The sequence below is a fragment of the Cervus canadensis genome, chromosome X (genome assembly GCF_019320065.1).
Source record: "Cervus canadensis isolate Bull #8, Minnesota chromosome X, ASM1932006v1, whole genome shotgun sequence".
Lineage (NCBI taxonomy): Eukaryota > Metazoa > Chordata > Mammalia > Artiodactyla > Cervidae > Cervus > Cervus canadensis.
The window spans coordinates 16974346-16995579 of NC_057419.1; the positions used below are offsets into that span (position 1 = coordinate 16974346).

General features: G+C 44.0%; 1 protein-coding gene across 2 annotated transcripts; it reads left to right on the forward strand.

Moving 5' to 3' along the window:
• The first annotated feature begins 1928 nt into the window (after positions 1-1928).
• On the forward strand, positions 1929-21234 carry RAB9A (RAB9A, member RAS oncogene family). 2 transcript variants are annotated; one of them, XM_043458994.1, is made up of 4 exons: positions 1929-2114; positions 15705-15796; positions 16627-16657; positions 20151-21234. In XM_043458994.1, exon 4 carries the CDS (start codon positions 20182-20184, stop codon positions 20791-20793), a length of 612 nt encoding a protein of 203 aa, XP_043314929.1. In that variant the 5' UTR covers positions 1929-2114; positions 15705-15796; positions 16627-16657; positions 20151-20181; the 3' UTR covers positions 20794-21234. The 2 variants fall into 2 exon arrangements, with proteins under 2 accessions (XP_043314929.1, XP_043314928.1); XM_043458993.1 differs by lacking the exon at positions 15705-15796.

Sequence of the window (21234 nt, forward strand, 5' to 3'; positions counted from 1 at the left end):
AGATGAATGGAGCCAAACTAGGTCAGTTCTTCAATGTTTTTCATTAATAAACAAGTTCATGAAGCAAGAGCAATAAATAGAGACCATATTTATCTAACTTGTGTCAGCTTGCCAACTAGACACATCCACAGGAAAAATCCCCAAACTTGCCCTTCAGGGAAGAATCTTTCCACTCAGCCTACTCTCGCATTGTCATATCAATTAGGTAAAGAAGTGGATGGTGGAAGAGACCAGAATATACAAGTATTCTTATGTGTCAGTTGGCTAGCGTCCAAGTAAGAGTTATTTCAGAAAAGGTACCTTTCCATATTCTTTCTTTGGGGCTTCCCTCATAGCTCAGTCGGTGAAGAATCTGCTTGCAATGCAGGAGACCTGGGTTTGATTCCTGGATCAGGAAGATCCCCTGGAGAAGGAAATGGCAACCCACTCCAGTACTCTTGCTTAGGGAATCCCATGGACGGAGGGGCCTGGCAGGCTACAGTCCATGGTGTCGCAAGAGTTGGACACGACTGAGTGACTCAACCACCACAACCATGTTCTTTCTTCAGGTGCTGACTATGGTTGCAATCAGATATGCTTATATGGCTCACTCACATTTTGAAACAGCCTGAGAATCACTTGTAGGACCTTCTTAGGACCCTTTCTTGAAAATTCTTAGATTTCTCAAGGCTTTCTTTAAGTCAAGATACAATAATTTCATAAGTGCACCTGTAAATAGCTGGTTGGTATTAGCGATTATGATGATAAACCCTTACTGCATCACTCCTTGTCTATGATTATGACATAGATCTAGAATTTCTCAGAGAGCATTTCCTTAGTGACCCATGGGTTCCTTGTTGCAATTTAGTCCACTGGATCTAACACTACCTATTTTGGTGTTCTTTTGAAAGATTAACTCTGAAGTTCTTACATGTTTTGTTGTGCAGTTTTAACTATGTGTTTTAAAATAAGATAATGAATCTCTTCATCCTCCCTATTATCAGTAGATTTGTGTTTTATAAACCTTTACTCATATTTCCTTAGGGAAATACCCTGCATGGATATGACATTTTTCTATGAAAGAAAAATTCATTTAAGCTTAAACTAGAATTCAGTCACATGCCTCACTTTCACAAGGATTCTAAAATTGCCTTTTATGCTTGTGACAAACTCTCTCAAAGGGAACCATTCTAGTACTGAATAATTACGTTAGATTCATTACCCAAAAATGACTTAGTAAAGAGCCAGACGTTAATGATTGTGGGCCCAGGAAGCAATAAAGGTGAGATCCTTTTCTTGGAAAATAAACTAAATCTGCCCTACAAAATATATTTATAGAGGGACTGAAAATCCCTCTCTGGTCTCTAGTATCGACCTGCACTTAACTCCGTATTTCAAGTGAGGAATTAAGAGTTTCAATACCGCCTTTTCCCACTGCTTCTTTATACCTTTTCCCACTACTGCGTTATATTTAGAGAGGCGAGAGGCAGTAAAAATTTTAACAAGAGCAAGGAAATTTTAAAAAATTAATAAAAAAATCCTGTTATTTCACAATATCACAGCTGTTTTCATTTTTCAATCTATTCACTTCTCTATTTGCATATTCATTTCGCCGTGTAGTCACAGCATCGTGTGACAGTGCTTTTGCGGTCTGTTTATTCCCACTTTACGTCAGCTTTTAAAGGTAACTAGTATCCGTGCTCTCTTTTCCCGGGAACGCAACCGGAGGACTAGAGAAATAGCCCACCAGAAGAAAAACCCGTGATTCAGCTAGAGGCAAGGAATGGGTGAGGGCGGGCCGGAGGCGACCTCGAGGCCCAGCGCCCGGGGCCCCCCAACCAGGCCCCGCCCCGACTTCCCAGGGCTCCTGCCGACCAGGCCCCGCCCCACCTTCCCAGGGCTCCCGCCACCCCGGGCCCCGCCCCGCCGACTAGGTCCCGCCCGCTTTCCCCGGGCCCCGCCCCGGCCCGTCGCCATGTTGTTCCCTCCGTGCAGGACGGGGGCAACCGCAGACTGACCCGCGCCGTGCCGCCCACGTCTCCTGCCCGCTGGCTCCTCAACCCTCTCCACTTTTTTCCCCCTGCCCCCGGACGGACCGGCCCGGAGCTCCCGAACTTATTCCGTGTGGCCGTGAGGTGAGCGGGGCGCCGACTCCCCTCGGGGCTGGGCGGGGGCTGGGGCCGGCTGCGCGGGCGTCCGGGTCTGAGCGGAGCCCGCCGACGGCGAGTGCGGCCTGGGCTCGGGCACTGGGGCGGGGGGCGCGCGCGGCCAGTGCGGGTCACTTTTCCACCCTCCCCTCCCTCGGGAGAAGGGACAACTTGTAGCCCCTTGCCTCCTACTGTGTCTGACGCAGGTGGAAAGATGGGGTCCCACACCTACACACCCGGGGAGAGAGATACACGCCCCAAGACAGACACCCAGAAGTCCTGGAGACGCACACGGGGAAAGAGATCCTTTAGCAGCTGGGGACACACATACCCAAACACCCAGGGAGAGGGACACAGCCACACCAACCCCTGCGGGGAGAGAGGGCATATGCTACCCAGAGGGAAACACAAACACGGACAAATCCACCCAGGCACCCCAAAGCAACCCACTCTGACGTGACTCACAGAGAGAAAGAGGCGCGCACGGTTTGATACTAGCGACTTCTGACCTGCTTCCAGGTGACCTGACCCAGGTGAACGTTTGCTGAGGTGTTAGTACCACTCCCGAGACGAGGGGGGCAATATAAAACTAATCCTAGGGGCTGGAGGCGGTTTGGGTCGTTGTCGGATGCGGATTCTGGCCAAGGTTTCCGAATCGTGTTCCTCTCGTTCTTCCAACTTGGTTTTTTAAAGAGACAAGATGAAAATTTTGTGTCGATTTAATTTTATTTAAGTCAGAGACTATCAGTTGGGTTTTGGGCTGTTGTTGTTGTTGTTGTTTTTCAAATGATGATACATCCCGTGACCAGGGTTCTTTTGAGGAATGACTTCGGGTGGTTTCCAAATCGTCACGTGAACACGCTCTTTATGTAGGATTTCGGTGGCCTGATAAAAATAGATTTTGGTTGCTTTTTAAAAAATTAATGAAAAATTATTTTTCGTGCTTGTCTTTCTCTGCCATCATCATTGTAGTGGAAAATTCCTAAATGGCCTGTAATCTCAGAAACTTTTCACTGGAACAAAACTCAAGACATGAAGGAAGCTCAGTACTGTTCTGCTAGGGACTTTTAAGAAGATTGTTTTTCGTTTCTCTTTTAGAACCTTGGGTTGAAGTTGCCTTCACTACTTGTCTCAAACTCTGCATCTGGTGTGGCCGTCTGGTGCCTTCAGTTTTTTATGTGTGGGTATTGTATTAATAGTAAATTCCTCTAGTTTATACTAAAAAGCTTCTGGCTTGCTGACTTATTTACTTTGGAGAGTTTTATGAGTTGGAGAGATTTTTGGTTTGTCATTTGGAAGGTTAGAATAGGCTGAGGAAAACTAAGTAGAACCCTGTTGGCCTTGACTCCTGGCCGAATTCTTGGAGACGAAGGAAATACTTCAGTGCTGTTTGCTCTTGTCCAAGCTCTCCTCTTTCCATTTCTTTCTTCCTCAGCCGCTTCTTCCATCTAGACTGTGGTTCTCTGGAGGACTGAAGATAAAAGCCAGGATTCCGAGTAGGCCCCTGTGAATTTAGAACCTCTGCAGCCTTTTTTGTTTCACACATGTGAGAGAGTGCTGCAGGCGTCTATAAAGACCAGGGGTGCTGCTCAACATCCTACAATGCCCAGGACAGCTCCCCATGGAGAGTTGCCCAGCCCAGAATGTTGCTTGTGCCGGGGTTGAGAAATCCCGCTTGACGTCAGTCCATGTAACTCCAGAGCTCATGGTCAGTGCTTCTGTTAAGTCCTTCAGATGTGCTGTGGGTTCCTGTTTAGGAAACCTCCCGGACTTGGGAACTTGAAGAGATCTCCCTTGACTAAGAGACATATTCATCCATTTGAAAGAATAAGAGTGACCAAAAAATTTCTGATAACAGAAATCCCCGCCCCCCTTTCTATTTCGTCGGCAAAAGTGTTGAAAGGAACTCGAGGGGCATTTAGGGCCTTTAAAGCAGACTTAGGAAATTTGGTTTCAGTATTATTCCAATTGTCAGCAAACATTTTCTGAGTAGCTCTTCAGTTGCTGATAAAAAGGTGCTAGTGATACCAAGGGCAGTGGGGAGTCCCCCCCTCCCCGAAGCATACAGTCTGGACACAGTCATGAGATCTGGTTCTAACTTTGTCCTCCCACAAAGTTCATTACCCAACCTACTCAAGGTCGTGGGCCAGGTGGTGTTAAACAAAACATTTGCACACCAGCACATAGGTACCAGTTTCATGGTATTTACTGTGTGTGGTGAAATGGGGAAAGGTTGATGTGTTTCTCTTTTTCTTTTTGTTTTCAATTTTATTGGAGGAGGTCATGGCAGCTCACTCTAGTATTCTTGCCTGGAGAATTCCATGGACAGAGGAGCCTGGTGGGCTACAGTCCATGGGGTTGCAAAGAGTCAGACAGGACTGAGCAACTACCCCATAGTTGGTTTACAGTGTGTAGTTTCCAGTGTGTGGCATGGGGACTCAGTTATACATATATACATACTCATTCTTTTTCAGATTCATTTCCCATGTAGGTTATTACAGAATATTGAGTAGAATCCTCTGTGCTACTCAGTTGGACCTTGTTGATTATCTGTTTTATATATAGTAGTGTGTGTATGTTAATCCCAAGCTCTGGTTGATGTGGTTTTGATAGCTTTGTAAGTTGAACACTTGTGAATATTTACAAGAAACAAATCGGGAAGCCATTCTTGTTGAGCATAAAATTCTTCCTTAAATTAGCTTCAGTGGACAATAGTTCTGCATGGATTTTATCAATGAATTCAAGAAATAAGCGATAAAAATTTTTAATTGATTTTTGCATTTTTTTTCTGACTTTTTCCGGCATGTTTTCATCATGCCTAAAACTAGCCCCTTCAGTCCATGTACTGCTTCATTCTGGTGGCAGATGTAACTCCTAGGTGAACTTTGTGAGTGAGAGGAGTCCCAAAGGCCCTGGAAGTTCCCTGGTGGCATAGTGATTAGGACTTGGGGCTTTCACTGTCGTGGCCTGGGTTCAGTTCCTGGTTGGGGAAACTGAGATCCTGAAAGCTCTGCAGCGCGGCCAGGGGAAAAAAAAAAAAAGATTGGCTCTGTTTAGGAATTGCTGTGAGAGTGTTATTCATTCGGTCAACATGGCATCTTTTGTGAGGAGCTTTGCTTTTTGCCTCGTGCTGATGGACACTGAGTGTGTTCATTGCCAATGAAGAGATTTCTCTGCCTTGTATCAGGAGTTGTCTGCCGTGGGGTAGAGGGGATGCTGAATTACACACCTAAACATGATGGCTATCAAGTGCAGTCTACCAGAGGGATGTGTGCTCTGTTACTACCAGAGGGGCTTTATCCTGGGGAGGATCAAGAGAAATTGGTGCAGGAGGCCCACCCACTGGCCTCTGGGGAGTCTTGCTCTATGTACACTTGGTTTGCTGCTCTGGCCACATTAGGTCACATTTCTTTCTTTGTAAAATGGAGAGCTGGTTGTACTTTGTAATGCCTGTGTGGATCTATGACACCAAGTAAAGACGTCAAATTATTGGCTTCCAAATACAGATATACCTCGGAGATGTTTTGGATTTGGTTTCAGACCAGAGGTTTTGGTTTTCCACTGCTTATGAAAGTTATAAGACGTTAATACCATACCTGTGTATCACGCCTTAAAAAACCAACATACACAGTTTAATTAAAAAATAGTTCGTGGCTGAAAATTGTTAGCCATTGTCGGCGCCTTCAGTGAGTTGTAATCTTTTTGCACTGCTGGTATCACTGATCACAGATCACTGTAACAAATATAATAATGATGAACAAGTTTAAAATAACCCAAGAATTATGAAAATGTGACGCAGAGACAAGCAGTGAGCAAATACTGTTGGAAAATGGCGTTCATCAACTTGCTTCATGCAGAGTTTGCCAGAAACCTTCAGTTTGTAAAGAGCCCCTAATAACTGAAGCGCAGTAAAAGGAGGGCTGCCTGGAGTTCTGCCTCAGGCAAGCTGGTGAAGCAACAGAAGGAAACCAGCCAAATGGAAAAGTGTGTGTGTGAGAAACAGGTCTCACTTGAAAGGTAGCTCAGTAATAACTTTGTTAATCAAAACCAAGGAAAAGAAAATAGAGCCCGTGACTAAGTAGATCATCAACAGAACTTGTATTAAGAATTTTTTTTTGAGGGGGGTGGTGAACTCACCAAAGGCCCCAGGGCGTTTGGAGAGCTGGGATGCAGATGAAAGGTCAAGGTTCCTGTGGGAGGAGAGCTCGGGGACCCAGGTGTGGAGGTGGAGGAGGGGCCCGGCTGCCCTGGGTTGGAGAGGCGAGGCTGGAGCTTGCCAGGAAGCCTGGGGGTGCCTGTGCTCTGGAGAGAACTTCCCTAGCGTGACTCTTGGCATGGCACGTGTTGTGAAGTTGAGCTCTGGGTGTTTGCACATCCTGGGTTCTTCCATTACCTTCTGTTAATTTTTGACCATGCCGGGTGCAGAGTAGGGCTTGCTGGTGCTTATCACGAACATAGAGAGGATGACGAGCGGTGAGCGAATGTAGGTGAGGTCGCAGCTAGATCAGCACAGGCTGGGGAGAGCCAGCCCTGTGTCTGGGAAGAGGAACAGGGCGAGACTCACCACACTGGCTGCCCTCAACCTGCTCGTTTGAGTGCAGGGACTCAGAACACAGGCCCCACTGTGTCCACGGCCTGATGCCTTCCTAGTGTCTGCTATTGTTAGAGGGGGATGGAGAAACAGTATGGAACAGCTTGCTACATTCCTCCCGTGGCCCCATTCATTATCTGGGAGTGAAGGATCACAGAGCACGGCAGCCAGTGAACCGACTGCTGGGTCAGTGTGGGCTGAACCGTTTTCATCCCAGGTTCTTGTGAACCGAGTTAGGTTTTGGGGGAACAGAGGCTTGGGTCGTTTCCAGAAGGTTCACTCTTGTGAGAGGGGCTGTATTTGTCAGTGTTGGAGAAGTCTGAAAAGCGCCTTACAGATTTCTCTTCCTGGCACTTGCTCTGTGGCAGCATATCACAGATAACGGAGGGTTTGACTGATTTAACAGGTTCGCAAATATCAGAACTCGCTGGAGTGCGACATGTGGCTAGGCGACCGCTCTCGTGGGCGCAGTCTCGTGCTGGGGTGTGTAATCAGAGCAGTGACTAGGTGGACACACCTGAACATACATCTGTGGTTTCGATGGAAGTCGGAACAGAAGAGCTGCTGGAAGGCCACGCGTTGGTGAATACAAAGCATTTCCAAAATGAGTTCCAGTTCTCTTCAGTAAAATTTCAGAAATGTTTGGGAACAAACAGCTGCTACCCTCATACCATGTTCCGCATTAATATTTGTGCAGCACTTGATTTTTATCATGCTAGCCCCAGGGAACACCGCCTCCCAAAGATCCGATGTCATAGAAAGGAATGTGGTGTGACCTACCGCGAACTCGTGAACTCCCTTTTGAGTGCCGGTCGTGCGGCATCCTGCGGACCGCCAGCACCTCTGTGATGCCCTCTGAAGTGTCAAAAACCTGCCCTGCCCACTTCCTGCACGCTTGGTGTCCCCTCCCTCCTCATCTGGAGAGTTCCATCCCCAACTCCTGCTGCGAACAGTTTATTAGGAAGTAGGTCTGCTGGTAGGGAGAGGGGCCCCTGGGTGCTGAGGGGGTGTCATGGGGTCTCCCCTTGTGCTTTCTGCCCAGCCAGCTGAGAAGCGCCCCAGGCCTTGGGGGCCGATTCCCCCTTGACAACTGTTTCTCCCCAGGTAGGTTTCCTGGCTCTTCGGTTTGTCACTGCTGGACCATTTGCTTTCCATCTTTCTGGTTTTGTTGCTGCCTCTCACCTACAGTTGTTTTCTTGCTGTCTTTTTTGGCTTTGTATTTTTTTTTAACTTTTTTTATCTTTTGATGGGGGTGGAGGTCACACATGTTTGACCTGCCCTGTTCAGTTATACCAGGGGGAAGTTATTCAATCTTTATGAACTTGGTTCATTGAGCTATAAAGCACGGGTGGTAGCATCTTGAGTTGCAGGTGACTTCAAGGTGCTCTGCGCCAGGTACCTGGTAGACACTCAGGGAACAGCGGCGGCTGATGTTATTGTAGTCATAGCATTTGTTGTTTGAGCAAACAAGACAGTGGCAGTAGGTAGGGACTGAACTGGACACGTTTCTTTTGTGGGTGAAGTGGGTGAGACAGAAGAGATTTTGAAAATGGGGAGAATAATTAGCTTGGTTTTTAGATCTGTTGAATTTGAACTGCCAGCTGAATACATCAGATGACTGTATTATAAAAGGAGTTGGAATTCTTCTCTGGCGCCCAAGGGGCAGAAGGGTGGAGGTGGACTTTAGGAATCACTAGGTGGTGTATCCCAGGAAGATATGGTTTGGGAAGAGGTAAAGGCATCATGGACACAACGGACATGAGTGAGCAAACTCTGGGAGAGAGGGAAGGACAGGGAAGCCTGGCAGGCTGCAGTCCTTGGGTCACAGAGAGTCGGACATGCCTTAGTGACTGAACGACAGCAAGGGCACCAGCCTGGTGCTAGATATGCTCTAAGAGAGCCAAATGGCTCTGAGGGAGCGATTGGGGTTGCAGAAAGCCAATGGGGTGAGGGGCGGAGAAGGCAGGGTAGCTTTATGGACGATGAAGTAGGAAGTGTTTTCAAGGTCATTGCCAGGCCGTTAGACCTAAGAGAGACGGTACTGGTGACTGAGTCCCGGCTAAGATTTGAAGGTCCCACTGATGTCTGTAGTTAGAGGTGTGGTAGTTGCAAGACCCTTTCCCATTTGGGCCTCCATTATCTTACCTGTTTTTAAAAAAAAAAAATGCCCTCAGAAGGGTACTCCTGAGATTTGATGTCAGGTAATATGTTCAGACAAATTGCTCCATCTTAGAATTCACTATCCACTGGGTGGGCCTCTGGTGAAGACACTGGTCAGCCATGAGGGTGTGTTTGTAGAAGTGTACACAGGGCAGTCCTCAGAGGGGCACGTTTTTCTTCAATCGCGTCAGGGCTGTGTGCGCCTTAGGGGTTTTAGATGAGGACTGAGAAGCCCTTGGACTGGCCTTGGGAAGTCTCCTGTGACTTCTGCTGATGCTCAGGGGGAACAGAGCGGTTGGGAACCTCCATTCAGTGAGCAGGTGCAGAGTTGATCAGGCACAGAGTGAAATGTGTCATGATGGCGGAGTAAGTCTGGGCTCGGGGAGGTTTTTGTAAGCCAAGTCAGCTTCAGTACCTTAGTCGGGCAAACTGCAGCATCAGCAATGGAGACATGCGATGAAGTGAACTTTGCAGAAAGCTCCCTGCAGCGCTCTGACGTTTCTTCTCGTTTTGACCTGGTGACGGTTTCCCAGCAGAATGGCAGTCTCTAATCTCGTTCAGTCCTATATGCCGGATATACAGCTGTTCTCTTGAAACAGATCTTCTTGGGAAATTCCACCCTCTTACTTAATTTCTCTAACAGCCCAGAAGTTCTACCTTGCTGTGGCCTCCTGCCTTGTGGGCGGGGTTGCTATACCGACTCTTCCCTGAGCGTACATGGAAGTTTCTCCAGCCTTCACCCCTTTCTGCTTCAAATTAAAGATAGTAGGTTTCTTATCTAACTTGAAGAGACGAGTCAGAACCAGGGTTCCCTTAAGTTACAGCAGAGCGTTGCAGATCATGTTCAGTTTGTGTTTTGTTGCTCTTAATATATTTGTCTAACATGCACATTCACATTCATTTCTTTCACAATGCGGTCTTTTTCCTGAAATACCCTGCTCTACTTCCTAGTGTAGTATTCCTATTTTGTGACTTTTATCCATTTCTTCGCATTTTAATTCTGTCCCCCAAAGTGCAGCCGTAAAACTATCCCCACTCTTTTCTGTCAAGCATTTCAAGTGCCTTTTTTAGGTGCCTTCATTACAGGTAAATTTATGCTTGTTCCTTTTGAGGACTTCATTAAATAAAACAAAGAACAAAATGTTTTCCTCACTTAAAGGATTAGCAGTTTTCTGTGAATAAGTCTCTTGATTGAACTGTCACAGTTCATGGTCCAAGTGTAATATTAATGAAGTCTCATGGGTAAGGGAGAGAACCTCGAAATAGTAATGGCAAGTAAAGGTAAAAGTCTTGAGGGTCTTATGAACTACACAGATTAATCACATGAAATATACAAATGTTGCAGATGCGTATTGATCATTTCTTTTTAAAAAAAATATTTTTAATTGATCATTTCTTGAGGTGCATACTCCATTAAGAATCTGATGAAACCTTTTTGACTCTTTCGAGAGCAAGGCTCAAGCACACAGTTCCATCCATTCACTCACCCTTGTCTCACATATGCTTCTAGAAGGTTTTCCCGTTGCAGCTTTTTCATGGACTCTCAGTTAAGCACACTCCATACCTGTACTTTCCAATGCAGTACTCACGTAGCAACTTAAATGTAACCGAATTGAAATGAGATTAACACTTCACTTCCTCAGTTGGACCAGCCACATTTCAAGTGCTCAGTAGCTGTATGTGGTTTGTGACTACTATATTGAATGTAAGAACATTTCCTTCATCACAGAAAGTTGTGTTGGAGCACACTGCTCTCTACTTTCAGGATAATTTAAGAAAATTTAGTTCCTTAACCAAATCTATTTTTTTCTCCTCTCTTCTCCCTACCCACTCACTCCACCACTGTTAATGATTAGTTAGTATATCTGACTACAAAGGTACCTTGTTTTAAGCAAAACACAGTTTATATTTCTTAAAAGTTCAATTAGATGCCTGATCTTCATAAAAGAGCACTTATGGAATGACTTCTTTAAGTAGGATGAGCTGTTCTGACTTCGTGATATAGCGTGGTTTGATTTGTAGAGTTTTTTCCTTCTCCAGCTGTCTCTGAGGTAATGCTCAGTGGTCACCTAGATAACGTGTTTTCATCTGGCAAGTTGTGCCTCCCAGGTTGGTCTGTGCCTGTGCTATTTGCTTAATTCGTTTTGTTATGCCCCACTTCTTGCTGTAGAGATAGTGCCCGTTATTATACTTAATGACCTCCTTGCCATGCCTTGTTCAGCAGGACAACCAGGAAGACCGGAAATCAAAGAGGGGAGCTAAAAGGCTGTTAAGCGAGACACACCTGCATTAAGAGATAAGGAAATAAATACAGCTTAGGTGAAAATAGAAACAATGGAGGGATGAACCATGCTTTTGTGGCCTTGGTTAGTTTCTTTGAGCCTCAGTTTCTTAAGCCGTGATATGAAATAAAGTGGTGTGCCTCTAACTGGGACATTTAAGAGTGAGTGCAAAAGAAACATGTGATTTTGAAAAGAAGAAAAAAAAAGATTTGTTCCTAAATTTAAACCAGGAGTGATCAATTCAGTTTAAATTTTTGGAAATGAAAGTTAGTCAAGGGGTTTCAGATTTGAAAACCTGAAAATTTGAGGAAGCTGTTTATAAACCTAGCATCCCTTCTGCCCTAGCATCCCTTCGGCAGCTTGTTAACAGGAATGTGGGTCTTCAGCGTTTCCTGTTGCATTCCAGAGTATTTATTTTAAAGTGGTTTTCTCATTTGAGTTTCAAGTAAGAATCAAATTTTTTTTTGTCCTCTCCCACATATTTTAATAGACCTCAAAAACAGAATGGGGGAAGAACTGATTGGATAGAGAAACAAAAAACTGTAAGTACGGGAAGTACAAATAGAAAAATAAGAATAGAACAGCAAGAATGAAGGAGGAAGTAGTTTACTCGTTGTTCTCAATTTAGCATCCATTTGGTACCTCAGTGTGTGGAAAGTTTTGTTCTAGATGTTGCAGACCCAAAAAAGGACCAGTGAATGGGTGGCATTAGGTGTTGTGTGTCCGTCCCAGGGAGTTGACACTGTAATTAGGAAACTATAAATGAATGAGAGCTGTAATAGAAGTGGAATGATTATGAAAATGAAGAGAAAGATTAGGTTGTGAGGGATGTGGCAAAAGTGGGCCTTTAGGTAACTAGGATTTTCATAGCTGTCAAGATGTGGGGAGGGAACTCCTAGTGCAAGATAAGGGCCTGAGCAAAGGCTGGACAGTAAATGCCTGATAGGTTTGGGGGTGGTGACCTGGAGGGTTATAAATGGGACAAGACAAGTATGTGAGGTTGGAGAGCTGTTTGAATGCTGTGCTCAAAATCCTATATAATAAAAGTAATAAAGAAAGAAATGGGTTTTGTTATGTGTACGAATGGAGGCAGTTAGGTCCATGACCAATAAAAAGGGTCTACCTTTAATCCATACAAACATTTCTGTTTGAGATATATATTCTCCATGCTTGAAGGTGACTCCCCCTTGGTTTATTGTAATAATCAGCTTTGAAAGCCAGCATGGAGATAGAGACCAGAGAAAAGCCTCCTAATGATACACTGTCGGTAAACAATTGATAGTGCAAGATAAAAGTGTACAATTGAAAAGTTGTTGGAAAATAGTGTTATAAGAAGGAAAGGCAAAAACCACTACAATATTGTAAGGTAATTAGCCTCCAACTAATAAAAATAATTGGGAAAAAAAAAAGAAGGAAAGGGCTGGCGTTCAATGCTCTTTTAGTTTTGAGGTATCTGTTGAAAACATAGTTCATTTTCTTTCCTGCCAGTAACCTACTTAACCAACTTCCCATTCAGATTAGTGTGCACCATATTTAACATTCATTGTTGCCAGCACATGATCTTGTAATCCTAACAGTATTTATTGTGTGTGTAACTGGCTTATTGAAAAGGATACTGCTGAAGGGACAAGGAGATCATTTGTGGTACGTATAAATCTAATTTTAGGGTCTTATTGCTAATTCTCAGGCAGAGTGTGTGTGAGTATCAATAAAAATATGTCTAGATTAGTTAGAATTCACATACAATAATGCTCACCTTTTTAATGTGTACAGTTCAGTTGTTTTTAGTATATAGACACTAAATCATGCAATCATCACCACTAATTCTGGAGTATTTTTGTCATATACCTTCTCCGTACACACACACACACAAAAGAAACCTGTACCTATTAGCAGTCACTCCCCATTCCCTGGAACACAAATTTACTTTCTGTCTCTGTGGATTTGCCTATTTTGAACATTTCATATAAGTGGTATAATGTATGGCCTTTTGTGTGTGGCTTCCTTAAATTATCATAATGTTTTTGAGGTTCATCCATGTAGTTGCATGTATCAGAACTTCATTCTTTTCTGTGACTGATTAATCTTCCATTGTATGGAGAGGCCACATTTTTATTAGTTATTCATCTGTTGATGCACATTGTGCTGTTTCCATGTTTTGGCTATTATGATTAATACTGTGCTATTCATGTACAAGTTTTTGTGTGGATGTATTTTTATTTCTCTTGAGTACATACCTAGGAGAGTACTGCAGTCCATGGGGTCACAAAGAGTCAGACACGACAGCAACTGAACTGATGGTAACTCTGTGTTTACCTTTTTGGGGAACCGCAGATTGTCTTCATTGTCATTGCACTACTTTGCCTTCGCACCTGCAGTGTATGACAGGTTTAGTTTTCACACACCCTCAGCAACACTTGTTATTGTCTGCCTTTTGGGTGTGAAGTGGTATCTCATTATAGTTTTCATTTGCATTTCATTACTGGCTAATGATATTGACCATTTTTGCCCATTTTTAAATTGCTTTCTAAATTACTGTTTTAAGAGTTCCTGGATACAGGTCCTTTATCAGATATGTGATTTGCAAGTATTTTCTCCCATCCTGTGGATTGTCTTTTCACTTTCTTGATAGTGCCGTATGAAGCACAAAAGTTTTCGATTCTGATGAAGTTCATTTGACCTATTTTTTCATCTGTTGCTTGTGTTTTGGGTTTCATGTTGAATTATTTTTGATATAACCTGAGTTACAGAAAAATTTAGGAAGCAGTTGTCCTTAAGGTCTGGTGGATAGCAGTATTTGAAGAAAATTTAAAAGAAAATTATTTCTATTTCAGTTACAGCATTCAGTCAAGCTAGGCTTTAAGTGGAAATGAAGTTTTAAAGAATGCTTCTGAGTTTGCCAACCCCTGCCTAAATTGCAGATTCAAGAGCAAAATAAATGATTGTTGTTGTTTTAAAAAAATACTTTTGATATTTGAAAAAGGAGTATGAGTGTGAAATCAATTCAGGACTTCAAAGACTTGGTGTTGATTGTTCGAGATTTTCTTGCAGACTTTCATGTTAACCTGTGAATTTTTTACATGGTGTCATCATGGCATACACGTTCTTTGGGTTTATTACTTAATGCATTTCTACAGACTCGTGTCTCCAGTCTTCTCAAGGGCTGCAGAGCATCCCCAATTATGCATTTAGGTCATTTCCATTTGCCCCACTGGGAACATTTTTGCAATTTTTTTTCTCTCTTGCTTTCTTTTTTTTTTTTTGAGGGTGAGTGGTTTTAGAATGGTATGGGGATGTATTTTTGGTGTAATCTAGAAAATGGACGACTCAGAAAAATCTGGGCATTTTTATCACAGTATAAGACATTTCCCTTAACTGAATCTTTTTCGAGATCTTGCTTCTTTACAAACGTGAAGTTGCCATGGGAGGCACGCTGATCTCAGTATTGCCTTTGAATACAGAGTTGTCTACGGGGGGTGCCAGGAGCGCGGGGGCAGGGCTTCCCGGGAGCTGAGGTCTAGCCACCTGGCCAGGGGTGAGCAGTAGGAGGGGTTTGGGGTGAGTAGCTTACTGCAGTCTCTACTAGGAGGCCAGCCACCCCAGAGCCCGCTGACACGCTGCTTTTCTGGACTCCGCATCTGCTTAGGGATGCGGGTAGGCTCACTTCAAGGGCGTTGGCAGAAATCCTTTGGTGGCCTGCCCCTGAAGTCCCGTGGCCCCACAGCTCGTTCCTCACTCCACAGCCCCCCGCCCCCACCCCCAGGTGCTCTGCTCCCCGCTCTGGGCTCTCCCTGGCCATGTGGGTGCCTTCGCACCTCGGTCCTGCTTCCTGGTTCCAGTCGTACCCCCCACCCAGTTCCTTCCTCCTCCAGCCGGAGCTGTGCAGTGGTCAGAGCCACTTGTCCGAGTCAGAGGCCCCTGGGGTGGACACTTGCACCCCTTTCCTAGCCGTGTGACCGCCAGGAAGGAATGTCACCTCTCTGAGTCAGGGTCCTCATCCCTAGGGTAGCTGGCGGCGAGTGGATGCAGAGATGCAAAGTCAGTGGCCTGGAGGGCTCAGTCAGTATGAGGGTGGTGGTGGTGGTGTCCTTATTCCCCAAATGTCAAGATTTTGAAGGGTATCGTGTTTTTCATTGATTGAATTTATCAGTTGAGGGCTGCTTTATGTAAGTCCTGCAGAAATGCCCTTTGCTTTTAAAAAAGGGAGGGAGAGGAGTTTGGAACTGTTGGTTTAGATGGAAAGAGGCTAGCACTTTATTATTTTTTTTTCTTCATTTATTTTTATTAGTTGGAGGCTAATTACTTTACAATATTGTAGTGGTTTTTAGCACTTTAGCACAGCCTAGTTGGCCCAGAAAACCTCCACGCTGAATTTGGTGTGTAAGACTAGGATCCTTTGGCTTCCTAATGTCAACCTGCATTGCCCTCTCATTTGCTCTGCCTGTGACTCTTTCAGAAATTTGGCTGAAGTAATGGCCATGAAAGAAACCTGTGTGGTTTCCATGAAACTATCAGTAAAGGCTTCTTCACGTGTTTGTTCTGCAGAAGCTGTCTGCGCTCAGGTCATGAGCCTGGCACAGTGGTGAGCCGCTTTCCCTGGTGTCCATGTCTCAGTGAATCTTGCCCGCAGCCCTCCGGTAGGTCCTGCTGTCGCCGGAGTCCCCAAGCTGCAGGGTGTCCTAGAGCTTGGCCGCGGGTACGGGCTCTTGGCCTTTGGCACAGGGAACCAGTTCTCCTTTCTGCCAGTGGCTTCTGTTAACTCACAAAGTTTGTCCTCTGCTCTGGCTGCCCAGAAAGAAGCTTCAGGATATTCTGTGCTGCCTTAGCCCAAATTTTTCTGTGTCACATTGGGTGCGTCTCCCTTGAGTGGACCTTCTTTTATCCTTGTTGGTATTGTTCAGTTGCTCAGCCGACTTTGCGATCCCGGTGGGCTGCGGCATGCCAGGTTTCCCTGTCATTCACTATCTCCCGGAGGGTGCTCAAGCTTATGTCCATTGAGTCAGTGATGCCTTGATTTTATTCTCTGGAATATGATTATTCTAAATCACTCAAAATTTGGGCAGAATTTGAAGAACGAATGAAATGTTTTATATTTCATCTTAACCAGATTTTATATTTGTCTGAATGGGATACTTAGAAAAGTAGGGTGGATGCAGACATGTGAAAAATTTCTTAAAAAAAACAGTAGTTAAAGTGTAGTATTTGATTCTAGGGCTGCTTTTAGGCTGAGAAAGGTCATGGGAAAGGTCATGGACAGCTTGCAGGTGCAGTTTTCCTTTTTTTTTAAAATTTTTTAATTGAAGGATAATTGCTTTACAGAATTTTGTTGTTTTCTGTCAAACCTCAACATGAATCAGCCATAAACTAACATTTCTTTTACTTTTTAATTCTTGTGTTTACTCTTAAAATTATGAAAACAGACTGAATGTATATTGCTAAGGTGAACTTTCACATTTTTTCTTTGCAGATAATGATGATGTTTGAACTGAACAATTAAGGTAAGATTTATGGCCTGTGTATTATGCTTTTCTTATTTAGATTTCTTTATAGTGTTTAGCTGATTGCTGAAGTCATCTTTTAGCTGAGTCAAGATTATTGCCTTTGGGCAATCCTAAACTGAAGTATAAAAGGCTTCATGTTACATTTTAAGGTAAGTCTTGAAAAGAACATAGCAGGATACCTTTATTCATTCAGCTTATATTAAAGAGGTTTCAAAGGATTTTTCTGTTTTTAGAGAAGAAAAAGAGAAAAATTTAATGTTTGTAAGCTGATTGTGTTATGTTAATGATAACTGCATCAAGCTAACTTTTGTTAGATGTCAGTGGGAAATAAGATAGTTTGTATAATTATCATATGTGTGTCTATATTCAGTGCTGCAGCTAGACTGAGAGAGTTGTGTATGTCTATATTGGTTGTTTGAGCAAATGCCAGCATACTCCCAAATAAGATATCTGGGAGGCCCCAAATTATATATGGGAAATGTAAAAAATGTACCTGTTTCCTGGTGTGTGAGTCTAGCATATCCCAAATCCCACATTATTATGCAAGAAGAAAAGAAATATCAAAGTATCCTGATAAAAGTTATGATTACAAATCTCAAGGAATTTCTAAGACTTAATTTGGTAGATATGTAACCTCTCATCTGGGTGGAGGTTGTTAGATTGCACAGTCTGGTTTATAATGTGATGTAAGGATACTAACAAGTTGATGCTGTGCAGTGGAAGTTTGTGTCTAGCAAGGCAGTTAAAGACTTTAACTAGAGTCCTGGGCTAAATGATAGACTAGAATTGAGCATGTCTTTTACACCGTTACAACACAACATGAAACGTCTGTGTTTATGTATCTTGAAAACCCTGGGAAAGGAACAGTCCTAGAATGAGGGGCTGCTGGGGGAAGTTTACAGTGTTAGGGATGACTGAGCGTTCTGAAGGCCAACAGTTACTTAGGTGCAGTGGGTGGGGTCGCCAGCAGGGGGAGCAGCGCGGGCCAGGGTAAAGGTGAGTTTGTGGGCTGAGCCTGGGATCTGAATTTCACTTCCATTTGACAGTACATTTCTGAATGGCTGATGCCAAGAATGGGGAAGAGGACCAGGTGTCTTGCCTTAGAAGTTGGACTTAGACCTGAGTCTGGAAGACCACTAAAGAATGTTAAGGAGGGGACATTAGCAGATGCTTCCCCAGTAGCTCAGTGGTAAAGAATCTGTCTTGAATCCACCTGAAATGCAGGAGTGGCAGGAGACGCGGGTTTGATCTCTGGGCTGGGAAGATCCCCTGGAGGAGGAAATGGCAACCCACTCCTGTATTCTTGCCTGGAGAATCCTATGGACAGAGGAGCCTGGCAGGATATGGTCCTTGGGGTCGCAAACAGTTGAACAGGACTGAGTGACTAGTACTTTTCACTTTCTCTATGTAAGAATAGTTGGTGTGCATTTTTGGTTTTGCTACTTTTTTTTTCTGGGTTGAAGTCATGTAAGCAAGATCCCAAAGAATTAAACAAAGGAAACGATTTAGTGCACTGTTACTATGTCAGGAAATGAAGGGGTTTGAGATAGTTTCAGTTTCCTTTCCGACAGTAATTTAGCCTGGGCACTGGGCAGAACCATGTGCTAAGGTTGGAAAGTCTCCAGGTAGTATGTTCCCTGATTGCCTCACCAATTTAAATTGTATAGATTATAGTAGTAATTGCTGTAGTAATTTCAAAGAGCCGATAAGAGCAGCAAGTTGCCACATGTTTGTGAGAATAGTGTGTACCAAGTAGTAGGAGATGAAGAATTCTTGCTGGTTATGGGAAGTGTTCAATTACGTTATACTGGGTCATGCTTGTGTATACCAGGAGGCTGCCAGATAATGCTTGTTTACTGCAGTGATTTATTTTTTCTTTTGGGTGATGAGGCTCAGCATGTGGAATCTTATTAGTTCCCCAACCAGGGATCGAACCTGGGCCCCCTGCAGTGAAAACATGGAGTCTTAACCACTGGACCACCAGGGAGGTCCATACTGCAGTGAATCTGCAAATTCATCCTAGTCAATATGGCAATTATTGTTCATGCCTTTACTACTTTCCCATTGAGGGATTCACATTATCTCCTTTCATGTGAAAGTTAATTACCATTTTTGCTGTAGGGCTGTGCTGTCCAGTACAGCTGTTTGCTCTTTAAATGTGACTATTCAAATTAGTTAAGACTATATAAAATTTAAAGTTCATTTCCTTTCTTCCACCAGGCACAAGTTCAGTGCTCAATAGCCACGTGTAGCTAGTGGCTGTCATATCAGACAGTCCACATGGAGGATGTCTCCTTCATTGCAGAAAGTAATGTTAGACGGTACTACTCTAAAGATTGTCTTCTTTTACAAATTTTAATATCTTTAAAGCCATTTTATACTGAAATATTTATAGACTAAATGCTGTAATTTGATTCAGAATAATTTGGGAGAAGGGAAAAGGGGATACTATGGAGGAAATAGGATTTGCTGTAAGTTGATAATTGGCAAAACTAGGTTTAGGGTCTGTGCGGTATCATTATATTATTCTCATTATTCCAAAATTGTGTATGTTTGACATTTTCCATAATAAAGAGTTAAAATAGAAGCCTTAAATATGAACAACGCTCCCACCAGGCTGTAAATGGGTGTCTGAATCTCCATATGCCACCCCACCCCACCCTTACCCTCCTCACTTCCCCAGGCTGGTGCAAGGGGCAGTCTAGTGCTTCCCCAGGGCTTCCCCTTAAAGCATGGGCACCATACCACATTTTGGTTTAAGGTTCATTGCATTCCCTCTCGAAATACAAGTAACAAACAGCCCAGGCTCACATTTGTCCAGAAGTGTTGGAGCTACTCAAATGAATCTTGTGGGTAGAATGTGCTAGGTTATCATATATATTATTATGATAAAAATTCCATTGGTGCTGACATTAATGTCAGCCAATGCAAAAGAGTGTCCCCAGTGAAGAGAACAGAGTCCTTTACTCAAGTGGTTGGCTTTGGTCTGTTCACAGCCACATCAGTAAACTCTGTCTCTTGTTCCCTGCTTGCCAGCTCCTCTGGTGATAGTGTTGGGAAAGAGAAAGAGGGGATTGTCTAGAAACCCCCTGGCCTGAGAGGAAAGCCATCAGTGAACATGGTCACCATGCCACCAGAGGGCGGTTTGCAGTTGCTCTAGAAATGTGCCCACTTCGGTCTCCTGCTGCCTCTCTAACAAATGGTGGCAGGGCTTGTTGTGAGCTGAGAAGACGGTTTGGGGGTTAGACTCGACTTTGAGAGCCAGCCTCAGTCAAGGGTGACTGGAGGAAGGGGAAGAACGAGCCCTCAGCAGTGGTTGTAGGGAGTGACAGCCGGGTGGTGCCTGGCGCGAGGTGCAGAGCTCAGTAGGTGACATCTCTTGCTGTCAGGTATTGCCTGCGTTTTCTTTCCCTTAGCACTGATGTTCAGAGAGGCACATGGAGCTAGGTACAGGTCTAAAGGAATGTAATGGTACTCTTCTGTTTTACAGAGTTCCACAGTCAGAGATCTTGAGATTAATAATGGCAGGAAAATCATCGCTTTTCAAAGTCATTCTCCTTGGAGATGGTGGTGTTGGGAAGAGTTCTCTAATGAACAGATATGTGACTAATAAGTTTGATGCCCAGCTCTTCCATACAATAGGTGTGGAGTTTTTAAATAAAGATTTGGAGGTGGATGGACACTTTGTCACCATGCAGATCTGGGACACGGCTGGTCAAGAGCGCTTCAGAAGCCTGAGGACGCCATTCTACAGAGGTTCTGACTGTTGCCTGCTTACCTTTAGTGTCGATGATTCTCAGAGCTTCCAGAACTTGAGTAACTGGAAGAAAGAATTCATATATTACGCAGATGTGAAAGAGCCCGAAAGCTTTCCTTTTGTGATTCTGGGCAACAAGGTTGACATCAACGAGCGGCAGGTGTCTGCAGAAGAAGCTCAAGCCTGGTGCCGGGACAACGGCGACTATCCCTACTTTGAAACGAGCGCGAAAGATGCCACTAATGTCGCAGCAGCCTTTGAGGAAGCAGTTCGAAGAGTGCTTGCTACCGAGGATAGGTCAGATCCCTTGATTCAGACAGACACAGTCAGTCTGCACCGAAAGCCCAAGCCCAGCTCGTCTTGCTGTGGAAGTTAGAGAGGTAGCCAGTGCAACCTAACCAGCTCACCCACATGCGCAGATCAGCACTGGGCAGAGAAGAGGATAAGCGTGTGCAACGATGCATCACATAGTCAAAAATTCAACTAACCGTATTGCTGCCTCATCAGTGGGTGGGAGAGGCGACACATCCCCTCACGGGAGAATCCATTTACTCAGTAATGGCACCTTACATGTACCCATTGTAACGGTTGTCTAATAATGTTTAATTTAAATATGTATGTTACAGAGCTAATAAATGACCAAGACTTTATAATTAAAACACTTGAGTATTCTAGAAGTTACTGTCTTTTCCCTGGGAATATGGAGAACTACTTTTTCTATGTGTATATTTTTATGTAATTAGCATTCTGTACCTGGTTCAGGGAAAGCATGTCCTAAAGCAATAATGTTAGATATTAAAGATTAAAATTGAATGCA